The sequence below is a fragment of the Carassius carassius genome, chromosome 13 (genome assembly GCF_963082965.1).
Source record: "Carassius carassius chromosome 13, fCarCar2.1, whole genome shotgun sequence".
Classification (NCBI taxonomy): Eukaryota; Metazoa; Chordata; class Actinopteri; order Cypriniformes; family Cyprinidae; genus Carassius; species Carassius carassius.
In genome coordinates, this window is record NC_081767.1 from 22,531,248 (window position 1) to 22,548,119 (window position 16,872).

General features: G+C 37.2%; 1 protein-coding gene across 1 annotated transcript; it reads left to right on the forward strand.

The window, feature by feature from the left end:
* The first annotated feature begins 4,477 nt into the window (after positions 1-4,477).
* On the forward strand, positions 4,478-15,261 carry LOC132155670 (heat shock factor protein 4-like). Its single transcript, XM_059564392.1, has 13 exons — positions 4,478-4,766; positions 6,457-6,565; positions 6,660-6,787; positions 6,922-7,046; positions 7,594-7,669; positions 7,802-7,869; positions 8,401-8,500; positions 8,645-8,769; positions 12,711-12,905; positions 13,032-13,134; positions 13,226-13,291; positions 14,468-14,612; positions 14,719-15,261. Exons 1-12 carry the CDS (start codon positions 4,641-4,643, stop codon positions 14,564-14,566), a joined length of 1,320 nt encoding a protein of 439 aa, XP_059420375.1. The 5' UTR covers positions 4,478-4,640; the 3' UTR covers positions 14,567-14,612; positions 14,719-15,261.
* Positions 15,262-16,872: the final 1,611 nt, after the last annotated feature.

A 16,872-nucleotide genomic window follows, 5' to 3' on the forward strand; every position in this document is an offset into this window, starting at 1 on the left:
CTTGGAGGTCCCCGACCCTCTTGATGGAAGTGAGCGCGACCAGGAGTGCTTTCTTGCGAGACAGGAACTTAAGCTTGACTGAATCCAGCAGCTCAAAGGGACCCCTCTGAAGTCCAGCCAGAACAATAGAGAGGTCCCAGGAGGGAATCAGGGGTGTCCTAGGAGGATTTTAACCTTCTGGCACCCCTCAGGAACCTAACGATCAGGTCATGCCTCCCCAGGGACCAGCCGTCCACTGCATCATGATGGGCTGCAATGGTAACCACATACACTTTCAAGGTGGAGGGTGACAGCCTACGCTCCAACCTTCTTGCAGGAAAGAAAGCATGACTCTGACCGAACATCTCCGGGGGTCTTCCTGGTGAGAAGAACACCAATTCATGAACAGACTCCACTTCAGAGCATAGGCCTGCCTCATAGAGGGGGCTCTAGCCTGAGTGATAGTGTCTACCACCGCCGGTGGCAGATCACTTAGGTCTGCCGCGTCCCATCCAGAAGCCACATGTGGAGGTTCCAAAGATCTGAGCATTAGCTCCGAAAACCAGGTCCAGGTGGGCCAGTAATGCGCAACCAACAGGACCTGTTCCTCCGTCTGGGGATGGAGTCCCCATTCACCGTGAAAGGTGAGCTGTCGTGATAGCGCACAGCGACTTGAGCCCGACTGACTCCAGAGAGAGCCCAAAGGGGAGGACCTTGTACTGCCATGCCTGACCCTCGAATGCAAACTGCAAAAACGGTCTGTGGAGAGGGAGAAACGAGACATGAAAGTACGCGTCTTTCAGGTCGATCGCTGCAAACCAGTCCTGGGGCTGAATGCAATTGATAATGCGTTTCTGCGTCAACATCTTGAACGGGAGCTAGTGCAAGGCCCGATTCAAGACTCGCAGATCCAGGATAGGTCGATGGCCACCACTTTTCTTGGGTACAATGAAGTAAGAGCTGTAAAACAGGAAACGACCACATCCAGAAGGACACGGACGAAACCGCGTCTTTAAAAAGACGAGAATCGTCCATGATTTGCTCTTTTAGGAAATCTGCTTTAGTTGAAGCGCCCAGGGCAATCGCTGAAAGGGACACCGCTGTTTGTGCCGTACCACCAACCAGAACAGCTTCCCAACACACAGCAGAGTATAACAGCTTTAATACAACCACTCAGCTCCGAAGCAAAAATCTAGTGGATGCGCCTGTCGCCCTATTTATACCCGCTGGCACTGGGAGTGGCTCAGGTATGTTAAATCCACTAGCCAATTTTCATTGGCGTTTTCTCTTAAACTCAGAGATGATTGGCCTCCCAAGTAAGACCCTATATGTCGTTTGACATAACTATTGACAGATAGGGAACTGGCACTACCCTGGTTAATTAAACAGAGCAGACTTGAAAAAGGCACATTATAGATGCCTATTACAATGGATCAAATTTCATGCAATGACTTTTTCAGACAGAATTATATTGACACTGTTGCATGGCACTCCATGAGGGTCATTAAAAAAAGTTGAGATTTTAATTGTTCTATTGTACTGTACATCATAAACTAAGTAGAATCAAGGGCCAGCCTTAGTTATATGTTCACAAATTGATGATTTTATGATTTCACCTACTGTGGTCAACTATTTGAATTTCACTCATTCAGTTGCTGAAGAGCTTTTAACCTTTTAAACATGTGTCCTTTTGACCTTAAGTGGCTTCATTGTTTGTGTTTGTAACAGGCCAAGTGAGGGCAAGGGAAGTGTCTGAAATCACGTGGCAAGGCAAACCAACAACCATGTAGATGTTTCTGCACACTTCTGCTTTGAACACACATGGTTGTATCAGGTGACAGCTGGCCGCATGCACTCTGAGCCTTATATATATATATAGATTAAATTGTTGGTGTTGGTTTGGTTTTTAGATGTTGTTTTCTTTTTTTAGATCGTATAGATTTGTTGTTAAATATTTTCTAATATAAACCAATGAAAAAAAAGAATGAGGAAAATGTGAGTGGTGCTTGACTGCAAAAGTCGATGCTACTAAGCATTTGAAAACAAGTGATTTTTAGCATTTTAGGAAGATAGGGTTTTCTGGGTGGTTGCTAAGGAATTTCCTAGTGGTTGCTACGGGGTTCATATTGGTTGTTATGTGCTTGCCAACTGGCTGATATTGGCCTTTTCTTAATGCACTCCAATGCTGTTTTGAATGTTTTCACATCATGTCAAGTCTGACAAGAGAACAGTGCAACAAACTGTAGTGATTGTATATTCTGTGAAAATGTAATTCTTTTATATATATTTCTCCTTTCATCCCTCACAAACTGAATTGCAGACTAGTTTTAGACTAGGATATGAATAACTGGTTTCTCTTTTTCAGAGTGCGTGGTTTTGATCTCACTTATGGCCTTAGTTCCTCCTGAAGTTAAACGTCACAGCCCTAAAGCACCAGTCAAGTGGACATGTGTGTGATTAGTTACTTCCTCTCTCTCTGTCTCTCACACACACACACACACACACACACACCACACCACACGCGCACACACACACACACACACACACCACCCTCATAAATCTTATCTCTGTCTTCTATAATCTGTTTTGACAAACCCTCGGGGTCACCACTGCATCTCACATGTATTTAATTAATTATTTATGTTTGATCATTAACCATTCATTTTTTTTCTCTGATTTCTGTGTCCACGTAGATTCTGAAAGGATGGATGGACATGTGACCATGGTACAAATTCCTCAAAGTGTGTAATGGATTATGTGTTTGGTCAGATTAGCATTAGCATAATGCTGCATAAACGTAGTTGTTCATTAGCTTAATCCTGGCTCTCAATTTTATTTATAACAAGATCTTTCCCTTGCAGCTGCAGGCACTGATGACTGTTTTCAATCTTGCATCATGTGCTCTTTGACCCTCAGGCCAGTTATTTTTTGTTGCTGTGATGCTTATATGACACACTGTGGCAGATTATGGATTTGAGTCCGGGCTGAAAATATTTGTCAACATTTCATTATGTGAATTGTAAATTATGACTGGTCTTGCTAGCAATTAGAACAGTTCTAATATTATACTGCCAACATTGCTTTTACAGCGAGGAGTGCAGCTCATCAATATCTTGACTGTGATTTATCTCAGTAGAAAATGAGAGTACACTAAATGCTTTTGCGAAACTGCAGGATTACTTTTGGAGATTGAAACAATTTATACTAAGAAGTAAATTGCTGAAAAACAACATAATTGAGTCTAATTAATCTACTCTGAAAATATAAATTTATAAATGCCTGGTAACAGAGATTTCTTATTCATCTTCAACAGCTAGCAAACGGTCTCTTACATAGTTACTACCCACTCGTGGGTACACACATAAATACAGACAAACCTCCCACATGACAACAAACCTGATAGATCTGTTCATCCTCATGCAAATCAAGCACTTCCTTCTTCCTGCAGCAATAATCAAAATGTGCCTGCTGGAGTGTGATGCATAGGAACAATTTACTTACTGCAGCTGATTTCGACTCCTGAAGTTAATGTCTTTATTCATTAACTAGGATGTACAGGGGATTTCTCAAAACTATCCTATTTAAATGACTTGCAGTGACGTAAGGCTACATTTTGAAAATGTTGAAAGTCAGTTGTCATGAGGGACTATGACCTCTTTAGCATATACAGATGCTGACCAGTGATTTTAAGTTTGCATCTGTCAGCTACTAATCACGTTTAATTCAATCATGCGTTTACCTGGATGCCTACAGAAGCATTTTTAATGTCTATGTTTTAATAAACCATTTAAATAAAGAAAGAAATAAAGAAATTGCTATCTGTTCAAGTGATTGCTGTCACACGAGTAACGAGAGGTAGAGTGAAAAAAAACTTCAGATCAGAATTGTGGGTCCCCCTGCTGGTTACATAGGGGTAGAGCTTTTTTTTATTTTTTATTTTTTTATTAAATATAGATATTTTTTTATGTGTGTAAAAGGGTATGCATGTTTATAATGTTTCTAATACTTTTACAATGTAGGCTTCTATTTTACCCTGACAATAAAGTTACATGAATCAGACAGAAGAACATATTAAATTGATCAAAAGTGAATGAATAAATCAAATAAAATGCAAAAATAAAATTCAAATAAATGCTATTCCATGATATATCATTCAAAAAAGCCTGGGGGAAAATGTATCATGGTTTACACAGAAATATTAAGCAGCATAGATAGATGCTCTCGCTCCCTCTCTCTCTCTCTCTCTCTCTCTCTCTCTCTCTAAACAACAACCTTATTATGAATGACAATTCAAAATCCACACAAAACCCTGCACATCTGCCAAGCATACTCTCCTGTGCAGGTTATGTTTGGCCATTGTGCTGTTTGGCGTGACAGTGTGGCATTATTCTAGGTTTTGTGTGGGTCTGTATTGTTCTCCTGTGGGCTGCTTTTTGAATGAGGGGGTATAGTGGTGATGCTGCAGGGCAGTGCTTTATGCTGACTCTGACCTGTGAGAATGGCAGGGAGTGATATGGCCCTATGACTAGGCCACAAAGAGAAGGAAGGAGAAGGAGAGAGGAACAAGCATCAACAACGTGCATCCCAAGAGACCATCGATTTGGAAATGGACTAAAATACAACTGGATTAAAGACTCATCTGTTCAAGTCCACGTGTAGTCATGCAGGAGAACCCAGGCTCTATAGGTGTGGATGGGGGATATGCCAGCAATGTACCTGCTTTCCTTACTAAACTCTGGACTCTTGTTGAGGACCCAGAGACCAATCATCTGATTTGCTGGAGTGCTGTGAGTTCACCCTGATGGCATCCTTTGGTTGGTTTATAAATGATGATAAATGATGTGACAAATTGTGTAGATTTTATAAAGAAAGAGTCTAACTGTTGTGGACCTCTGTTTAGAGATATAAGACTTTTATTAGGCAGAGCAACAACAAAAGTTATGTAAATCAGAGATGTTCATACATTTTGGCAAAAACATCCAAATATGATAATCCCATTGCAATGAAATGGTAGCTATGTATTTGCATATATAAAGACCCTTTTATACTGTGTGTGTAGGAAAAACATAAGCATAAACATGTTGCTTACTAAATTAAATGACTGGATATTATTTAAACATTTATACAGCTAAAACAATATTCTAAAATGCTTAAAAAATATTGACTTTGTTGAGAGTATATATGTTTTATAATAAATATTTTTTCTATTTCCTAAACATCAGAGAAACATTTTCAGAAATGTGAATGTTGCATATATAATTTTTACTATCAGATTTTCCCAAAAATTTTCTGGAAACCCTAATGAAGCTCTATGAGAGCGCTGGGTTTCTTTGATATTGTAATGTGGGATAGAAAAATATTTCTAATAAAACTGATATAGTGTTAACCAAGCTAATATTTTACAATGTTTAATCATGGTAAAAATTATAACAAGGTACCATTAGCAACAATAAATTTGTTACAATATAATATTGTTACTTAATAAAAGTTTTCATTGTTAACTATACATTGTTATTTCATGTTAGCTCAAATCCATTAAATAATAGTAATATACACAACTTTAGATTGTAATAATGTATTAATAAATGTTGAAATTAACTAAGATTAATAAGTGCTTTAGAGGTATTTTTCATCGTCAGTTCATGTCAGCAAATGCAGTTAATATTATCAAAGGGAAACATTTTGCACATTTTTACCTAATCATTACTATTCTTTGTGAATAATGGAAATATGCAGATTTAAAAGTGTTTTTAATCTGAAGATGGACTCTAAAGTGGCACTGGAACTGTTTGGTTTGGTCTCTATGGCTCTACATTGATTATTATTATTATTACTGATGATCTTGCTTATGTCATCTGAAAATGATTAATAAGGGGCACATCATATCCTCTGTATTTATCTGTTTACACAGGCTAATTAAAATGCATCCGTATGAAAATATCACAATTTAAAATTAATTAGAAATGAACATCAATGAAATGTGCAATCAAAGGCCAATGAACAAAGATGTATTGACTGAAATTGAAAAAAAAAGACAAACCATTTAAAATAAATTATTTGCATCATGTTTATGTTTTCATCTCCACCATTCTATTTAATATAAATTTGGCAATGAATCAAGAGAATTTGATCACATGAATTCATTTGCTAAAGATCCTGTGTATCAAAAGTCATTTACACTACAGTTTTTCATTTAACATTCTGGTTGTGTGTGCAAAACAAAAAGCAATAAAATAAGTAACAGCAGGAAGATACTGAAAACTCAGTGGGGGTGAAAAGCAAGCAGGCCGCTCTTAGCAGATAATTCTCTCTGATTCACTGCAATCATGTGTCTTAGTATTGCATTTAACAATGTCTTTCAGGAATAGCTCGGGGAAGAACATTAAAAGCTTCTCTTTCCCAGAAACATTCAGTCACATTTGTGCTTTCAAAGCAGAAACATGTTTTCCTTTTTTGGCTTGTTTTCTCTTGTTCTAGACGAGCACCAGCTTCCATGTTTTTGACCAAGGTAGATTTGCCAAAGAGGTTCTGCCCAAATACTTCAAACACAATAACATGGCAAGCTTTGTACGCCAGCTCAACATGTGTAAGTATCATTCTGTGCTGACAAACATCCCAAAGCTATCACAGGCACTTCCGATTGAAATAGTGTTTGCGTTAACCTCTCACTTCTCTCTCAGACGGCTTCAGGAAGGTGGTGAATATTGAGCAGAGTGGGCTGGTGAAGCCCGAGCGAGATGACACCGAATTCCAGCACCTCTATTTCCTCCAGGGCCACGAGCATCTGCTCGAGCACATTAAGCGCAAGGTGAGACGACTCATCTTTAAGTGATTCTCACTTTTGCTTTATTCTCTCTCAGTCAGAGGCCATAACACACACACAGGCTGGAGGGTTATGATCTCACATTACTGACGACTGTTTATCTGTTTGTGTGTTCGCAGGTGTCAATAGTGAAGAGCGAAGAGACCAAAGTTCGGCAGGAGGACTTGAGTAAGCTGTTGTATGAGGTGCAGGTGCTTCGCAGCCAGCAAGAGAACATGGAGATGCAGATGCAGGATATGAAACAGTAAGAAGTTTATCACACATCTATATATCCATGCATACATACACAATTAATGACATCATTTACTGCCTATCCTTGCCAAAAAAAACTGAAGCCCAAACAACAACTTGCCCTTTCACCTCTATTATCCCTCTAACTTTTCACCTACTTCTCATTCATTGGCTCCTCTGCATTGTGAATCTCAGTGGTTTGGTGTTTTGTTTAAGCTGCCTCAATAGCACATTCAGTAGTTCCCTTGACAGAGAGGGGCCAGCAATCACATTCCCAAAGGTAGATATTCATTTCTAGGGACTAAAAAAATAATCTAAATAAGTAGTTCTCAAATATTTCCAGGAGGTAGACAACATCAAAAGAAAAATGTGTGTGAAATCAACAGCTACCTCAAATTACTTACAAATTATCCTTAGTTTATTGCCTACAGTATATGTTCTGTAGTCTGTAATTTATTCTATTCTATATGAGTCTACTATTCTATCTATCTATTCATCCAGCCATCATCAGTCTATCCAATCATCCATCTATCTGTCTATCTATCTATCTATCTATCTAGGCAGAATGACGTTCTCTGGAGAGAGGTGGTGTCATTGAGGCAGAATCACACACAGCAGCAGAAAGTCACGAATAAGGTAAGAAATACAGCTCATGACCACAATGAGAGACAGTGGGTTGAGCTGGCCCTTATTGGGGAAGATGTTGTCGTGCAGATTTTGTGTCTGAGTAACGCTGACTCACTTTGTGTTTATCTGTTCTATTCACAGCTGATTCAATTCCTGTTTAGCCAGATGCAGTCCAACACTCCCAGCACTGTGGGAATGAAGAGAAAGCTGTGAGTGTGCCCATTCATCTGTAGCACATACGCACTAATCTGAAGCACTTGATTAGGTATTGATCACAAACACAAACAAAAAAAAGCACAAAGAGAAAATAGCAATCAACAGCCTGATGCTTCAACACAAACACAGTAGAGGGAATGGCCAACTCAGCTGGAAACAGTCAGCTGATACAATTCACTGCTATTAGTGGGATGAATGGACCTGAATGCTGAGTCAGACCTCCTGAGCTCTTGCCCTCTCACATGCACCCACAAATGCTCTACCCTCTGTTAAAAAAGGTGCACCGTCAGCTAGTGTGACGCATGAGAACAAACTGGCTAAGAGGGACCACAAGAGCCAGTGCTTGGTATTCCACTGCAACTTTTACCTGACTTACTGTAGTAATAACAACACTGCTCTAACATTCTTTCACATTCCTACCACTAGAGGGCAATAGGATTGTCATTCACAACAACAGTTTTAGCTTCTTTGTATTTGAGACTTGATCACTATCAATTATATTCTGCATTTTTCCTTCTCCCCAGTCCTCTCATGCTGAATGACGGCTGCTCCACCCCTCCTGCCTCAAAATTCAGCCATAGCCACTCCACTGAGTCCTTGCAAGAATCTTTCTATATCCAGACGGTGAGAAAGCTTTCATATTAAAGATTGAAGATCTGACACAGAAGATGTTACTCACTGTATCATGCCTCTTACAACTGGTGTTTTGATGGTTTTCTCAATCAATAAAATATGACAAACGCAGACTCTCTTTCGTGTTAAACCCAGCCATCCACAGAAAGTGCATCCTGCTCCATTAGCAATGTGATGACAAGAGGGCCAATAATCTCTGATGTCACTGAAATCTCACAGTCCAGCACCATGGCTTTACAAATGCAGGCAGAGGAATCTAGGTGAGTGGACCGACCTTCAGAGTTAAAGGGATAGTTCAGCCCAAAACACTTAACTGTTGCTGTCCATACATTATTATGTTCATGTTGTTTTGGATTTTCAATGTTTGGACACAAGTGTTCTTCTAAAGAGGGTGAGAAGAATTTTCAGTTCATGGTGAACTATCCCTTATTAGCCACTATGCCTAGTAGGGCCCTATAATTTCCATCATATGGGAAATGTGGTCACAAAACAGGAAATTTGAGAAAAATTCAAACAGAATTTGAGAAAAAAGTAATAAAGAGTATGTCACAGAGCTCTAGTTTAGCTATGTTTTTCTTTGTTAAAGTTTTTCTCAGTCGCTTTGGTGCATTTCTCAGAGCAGAAATGAAATTCTCAAAACTACTTGTTCAACCACCTCATCATAGTCAATTGTGCACATTATAAAAGCAGTTTCTCATTCTTTTTAACAAGTTGCAATTGCTTTGGTACATTCATGCAATTGTTTATGTACATTTGTCTGCAGTTTCCTACATTATCATTTGCTAATGTCATGTTGCTCAAAATTTATTATTTAGCTCTCTGTGCAAAATACTTAATTACCCACCAAAACATCTAGGCATTAGTTCATCTAATACTAGGTTGATCTAGTTGTCAAAAACTGTCAAGCATGCTTTCTACAAATTTCTATTAGACTTTTTGTACATTTTTGATAAATCAGTTCTCTGAAATAGCTCAAAAGTGCATCTCACAATTCTATAATTGGAAAGCATATATAGACAGAGGATAAAAAGAGAGTCACTTTGGTACATTTCACGAATCATCCTTGACATTTGCAAAACAGTAAGTGCATTTCTCAAAACAACTCGTACAAATAGCAACACACAATGGATTACCTGCAAAAGCCAATCTCTTGCTCAAAATCCTTAGTTCGTCTCTCAAAAATAAATATCTGTGTCAATGAACATGTCAGTGCCATCAGAATGACAAGTCCTTGTGTCATAGTTTACAGATAAGACAGATAAATTGCTTAGTCATGTTGTCTATATAACAGTGTTCTCTGGAGGGATGTTCTGAAAACTATGGCAACATTTTGGATGACAAGTTACTGTATTGAACAGTATCCCATATGCTTATGTAGGCCATATATCCATTTCAAAAGTACACATTTACACATTACTGTATGTGGGATATTGATTGAAAGAGACTTTGTGTTGTGTTGTCCTCTGTCTATACATTATACGCTTTCTAACTGAAGATTCATGTGATGAAACTTTGAGCTATTTCAGAGAAATTGTTTATCAGTGGTTTATCTACAGTACATTCTCTTCATTAGTCAAGATTCACTTGGACAATTCATGCCAAATTTACAAAAAGTCTAATAATAAAGTTTTCAAAAAAAAATGTGCTTGGCAATTTATGACAACTAGATTAACCATTTTGCATTTAATGACTTATACGATGAACTGAAGACTAGATGTTTTGAGGGGTAAGACTATTGCACAGAAAACTATATACAGTATATACTATATATATACATATATATATAATACATTTTGAGTAACATGACATTAGCAAATGATACCACAGATAAATGTGCATAATCAATTGCATGAATGTACAAAAGCAATAGCAACTTGTTCAAAAGAATGAGAAACTGGTTTTCTGATGTGTATAAAAAAATAACTGAGAAAAACTGTAAAAAATTACAATGGATATTTCCTCCCCATTGGCCTGGCAAATCAACAGTAGCTCTGTGGCCGATGACATTTCAACAAAGCCTTCTGCTTTTGGTCATGTTGAACCCAGCCTCATCCACATATATGAAGCTGTCAGATGGTTCACTTGACTCCAATTCCAGATTGCATTTTAAGGGAAGTTATTCATTGTGATGTATAGGAGAATCTGTTGGTTGGCAAAATGGCACATCGGGAGGTGAAGACAGACTACACTGCAATTCCTCATACAGTGCTGCATGCAAAAGCAAAATTCTGCCTGAGGGATGTTTCCTGTGTTTGCCTTTCTAATTGTGTATTTTCGCCTTTGTGCCCATATTTCTTTTTTATATCACAATGATGCTGTTGTAAAGTTTTTTTGTTTTTGAGTCAGACCACTAGTAAAGTGTAACTGTGAATCCTATCCTGTCCTTTTCAATCAATATCCCACATACAGTAATATGTAAATTTGAACTTATGAAATGGTTATATGGCATACATAAGAAGTGCATCCTTCTGCATTTCAATACAATAACTTCCATCCAAACAATACAATTCAATTCAAGTTTATTTGTATAGCGCTTTTTACGATACAAATCATTGCAAAGCAACTTTACAGAAAATTTAATTTCTACAATATTTAGTAGTAGCTTATAAGTGGTGATCAGTTTACAGTATGTGCAAATTAATACAAGACATAGTCAACCAGATGATCAACACTATTAACAGCTATTATAATGTGATTGCATAGTAAGTAGCATAGTATTGCATAGTTAGAAGCTATATTTGTTAGTTCTGTTATTGATTCAGGGTTAGCATCATCTGGGGTCCTCTGAGGGGTTGGCATCATCTCTTCTCAGGTGTTCTGGGTCCAGACTGGAGCTTGTGTAAACCCTAGTTACCATGAGATGTAAATCCCGTGGAAAAACAGAGAAACAAATAGAGACATCATTAGCATAAAATTTATTAGTTTAACCCAAGCTAAAAAATAAGAATGTGCATTTGATCAGACACAACTGCAGTCACAAATTATGAGATGCATTATTCAAATGCTTGGCAAAAGAGATGTGTTTTTAATCTAGATTTAAACAGAGAGCGTGTGTCTGAACCCCAAACATTATCAGTTATAAGTTTATTTAGCTCTTCCTGTCCTATAGTTGTAAAGCAATGCAGTATTAGACGCTGAAGAATCTACATTTGTTATTCTATTTCTGATGTGATCTATTTTATCAGTGAAGAAATTCATAAAGTCATTACTATTAAACATGGATAGAATATAAGCATTGTTTTGGTTATTTTCTATGAGTTTGTGGATATGCTCGGCCCTCGCAGTTTTTAGAGCCTGTCTATAGCTGGACATACTGTTTTTCACGCAATTCTAAAAACTTCCAAGTTAGTTTTTCTCCATTTGCACTCAAGACTACGAGTTTCTTTCTTGAGAGAGTGAGGATTACTGTTATACCATGGCACAGTACGTTTTTCTCTAACCTATTTCAATTTGATGGGGGCAACAGCTTCTAATGTATTAGAGAAAATAGTGCCCATGTTGCCTGTCATTTCGTCTATGTCATGTGTATTTATGAGTAAACATAGCAGTTGAGATAAATCAGACAGGTTATTTTCGAATTTGTCTTTGGTGGCTGGAACAGTAGTTCTCCCTGGACGGTAATGCTGAGCCATATGCTTTTTATAAGCGTGGTAGAGTTAGTTTTAGGTACTATATTAGTCAGACATCCATTTTCGTGTGCCACTACTCTATAGAGTTGAAAGTCCTACAAAGATACCACTACCACGATTAGTTTTAACAATATGCAACAACTTTATATAGACATAAAAATATTATTTAAAAACCGCCTGCATATCGATCTATATCAGTAAGATCGATTCCATGCGATATAATTAAATCTAGTGTATGATTAAAACGATGAGTGGTCCCAGTGACATTTTGCTTGACTCAAAAGAGTTTATTAGTAAACGTTCCCTTAGTTTACATCTTGTTTGTGATCAATGACACAAGGGCTTTTCATTCTGATGGCACTGATATGTTCATTGACATAGATACTTACTTTTAAAGAGATAAAATAAAGATTCTGAGTAAGTTACAGGCTTTTGCAGGTAATCCATTGCGTGGTGCTATTTGTAAGAATTGTTTTGAGAAATGCACATACTTCTTTGCAAATATTAAGGATGTTTCAGGAAATGCATCAAAGCGATTGAGAAAAACTGTAAGGCATGATCTATTTGTTTAGAGAAAAGTGTCTGATGCTGATTAAGGAAGAGCCGGTGAGTCCTGGGGTGCAGGGACGAGGAGAGAGTGTACCACTTGGCTCCTGTGAGGTGTGTGCTGAACCCCCCGTCCTCCCTGTTGCCATGGTACAGTCCATCCTAGAGGGCAAAGGATCTAATTTGGGAGAGAGAAGGGCCAAAAGACCAATGCTGGAGAGGTATAATATATCATCTGTATCAAAGTAACAAAAATCTACAACTTAGGTTAAGACTATTGTTTTTCACAGATAGCAGCACTTAATAAATGTAAAAATCTGTTTTAATTTGTATTGAATATGTTCAAGACCAGAGATTCCTGATGGTGTGGAGAATGTTGACATGAGCCTGGAGGATTTACAGCTGCTTCTGAGGAGTCACCTGCAGAGCATGGAAACCAGTGCTGCAGATGTAAGTCTGAATCAATACAGGGAGAGAGTGAATATAAAAAAGATAGCCTTACCATCTTAATGACCTTAAAATACTCCACACTTTCCTACAGCCCTTCACATTTAGTCTGTCTTTGAACGAATGGAACTTTTCAGAAATGGACCCAAACCTGAAATCAGTGAGTTTACTCTAATTTGTAAATAATCAGCTGTGACAGTTAAAGCTTTGTTGTGTGTGTGTGTGTGTGTGTGTGTGTGTATGATTCAGGGTAGCGCACTTAACTTAAATGGATACTCCACCACAAAATTAACATTTTGTTATTAATCACTTAGTCTCATGTCATTCCAAACCCGAAAAAAGCTTTGTTCATCTTTGAAACACACTTTAAGATATTTTGGATGAAAACCGGGAGGCTTGTGACTGTCCCGCTGACTGCCAAGTAAATTACTCTGTCAAGGTCCAGAAAAGTATGCAAAGCATCGTCAGAATAGTCCATCTGCCATCAGTCGTAATGTTTTGAAGCAACGAGAATACTTTTTGTATGCAAATAAAACAAAAATAATGACTTTTTTCAACAAGTTGTCTCCTCTGTTTCTCTCCACATCACCGTAGCGCCGTTTTGGGGAATATGATTTGAACGCACGCAGCTTATACTCTTCTGAGTCAGCCGTGCCACAAGGATATGTTTTCTATGTGTATTTGCTTGTAAGGTGCTTGTAAGGTGACCTTGGGTGTTCTGAAAGGCGCCATGAAATAAAATGCATTATTATTATTATTATTATTATTATTATTTACGCTTTGTTTTGACACTTTGATTTGAATGAAAACAGAAAACAGCGCATCAGTGCAACCTGGCTGTTATAAAGTCATTATTTTTGTTTTATTCATGTACAAAAAAGTATTGTCATCGCTTCATAACATTACAGTTGAACCACTGATGGCAGATTGACTATTCCGACGAAGCTTTGCATACTTTTCTGGACCTTGACAGTATAATTAACTTGGCAGTCAGTGGGACAGTCACAAGCCTCCCGGTTTTCATCCAAAATATCTTAAATTGTGTTACGAAGATGAACAAAGCTTTTACGGGTTTGGAACGACATGGGGGTAAGTGATTAATAACAAAATACTAATTTTCTTAGAATCTAAAAGAATCCTTTTAATCACTTAATTACCATAATATTGTCCCTCCATAAGTAGCTTGTATTTTAATGCTTCAACTGCTAGAAGGCCATAAAGTTATGTGTTTGCAAAAATGAATGATTGCTCAAAAACTGACTAGAACATTTTTCAAATGAATGCTTGCATGATTATATAAACTGTTTTGTAAACTATTTCTATGTGCATTGTGCAGGAGCTGGCTAATGCCCTCATCCCTGCTGCTGTGTCCCAGTACATGTTTCAGGGTCAGGACGGGGAGACGTACCCCACCGCTGGTTATGAGGAGCAGTGAAGCTCTGATATGACAGCCAGTACAGATCCCTCCTGAGAGTGAGCAGGTATTGATCAAATCATTAACATGATGTCCAAATCTTGTCTAAATATTTGTATACTATTAAAATCTACCTCACACTTACAGTTGTCTTGCTTTATTGTTTCTCTCAGAGTGATCCATTTGAAAGCATGCCACTTGGAATGTAAATTGTCTCAACATCGGAATTTATCTGACTATGTGGAGGTTATATACAGTATAAAGTCAACATGCTGGCCAACCCTTGTGAAGATTCGCTCAGTTGGCCATTGGTGGAAGGTGCATATTTACACAAACATTTGAAGCAATTCAAGCAATTCAACTCTTTGGGGATGAAATATTTACAAAAACCCTTTCTTCAAAAACTATATAAGGAGTTCATTCTACATCAAGATCATTTTGAAGATATTTTTCTTATGATATAACACATCCTAAGGAAACTTCTATTGCCAAGGAAAAGGCAATATTAAGCATTTCCCTCCCCAACAACTACAATGCAGGTAAACAGTATGCAATATGACATAAATTACAGTTTGAATGCACTTTAGTCTGTGTGTTGGAGTTTCTGCTTTGTGGAGTTTTGATTTCATTTTCTCCAAAATGTAACTGTAAAAATGGTTCCATAAAGAACCTTTAACATCTGAAGAACCTTTCTTTTTCACAAATGGTTCTTTGTGGCAAAGGAAGGTTCTTCAGATTACAAAAATAATTCTTTAAAGAACCTTTGACTGAATGGTTCTTTGTGGAACCAAAATGGTTCTTCTATGGCATTGCTTGAATGGCAACCAACTATGGCAACCTTTTGAAGCACCTTTATTTTTAAGAGTGTATTTGAAGACATATAAAAAGTGCTGGTTTAATCATATTATGTATGTTTTCATGCGAGAGGTCTAGGGGTTCAAATGAAACCTTGCAGAAAGAAATCTGAAACGATGCACTGCTTTTTGCACAATTTAGTGTCTTTTTTGCAATAATATTCTAGTATCTGATATATTATTAAGACATCAAGTATCTTTGTTTAAATTTATCCTTTAGTTGATCAACTAGCCTTTCAGAATTTACAGCTGTCTTTGATACACTTATGATACATTGTGAGAGATTTGCCCTCATTTGATACAAATGTATTGACCACACAGAAAGACAGAGCCATTCTTAATGCCTTTACGTTCTAAATTGACATTTTCAGTTGACTGTTTTAATGCCCATCAACCAAATTAGATCTAAGAATGATAGTGCCTTAGGCTTTAGGTAAGAATGTTTTTATTTTTCCTGTCAAAACTCATATAATGAAGGTAAATCACAACAAAAACCACAGCATACAATAACATTTCAGAGGCCATAATGCACTTTGTTATTACAGGGCAGCCGTAGCAATGCAGAACACCCCAGATCTCTTAACAAATGTGTTGAAATTTAAGCACAATACTGCTGCATTTATTTATGTGATTTTCCTAAAAAGGAATTTTGCTGCATTGATTTGTATGATTTCTCAAGGATCAAACATCTAATGGTGATTTAGATGGGAACTATGATGGAATAAAATAAATTGCACTAAGGGTGATAACTGTATTAGAAATAGTGTTTATTCAGTGTTCGTTTATACACTTATTTTTTCCACTATTCCCTAAAGAGCAATAACTAAATGGTTTATATTGAGAAGGGTGCTTTTTCACATAGGTTGCAAGTCTTTCATTGTATACTTATTACCATTTCATAATGTAATTAATTGCACTGCTAATAAATGAATGTAGATCAACAAAGCAAGACACAAAAAGCAAGCAAGAAAGGAAACCAGTGTTTCATATTACTTCTGGATGTAGTTTGTTCCTGATTCCCGCCAGCATATAATGTTCAAATGTGTAATGACACATACACACAAATTGTAAAACAATAAACTTATTTTAAAAGCATGCAGCAAATCTCATTTTACTTCTTATAGTCACTGACTGAGGAGATTACATCAAACAGTTCCATACGTACTGAAATATTTGTCTGTCTGTTGTTGTATTGTCATATTGTGGAGTTGCATTTTAAAAGAGTGATAAAGGTATTAGAAACAGGTTTTATTATTTTGGTTTTATTCCCTAACACTGTTAATGGTTTAATTAAAATGTTTATATAATTATTTTTGTTCCGTTGTGATTACTTGCAATGGTAATAAATCAATTAAAGTAATAAGAAAGAAAGAAATAGGGCTTAATAAAATAATAACATATATATGAGTATAATTAAAAATAAATTAGCTGTTAAACCAACCAGGTAATACAAACAAGACTTGAACATTAATT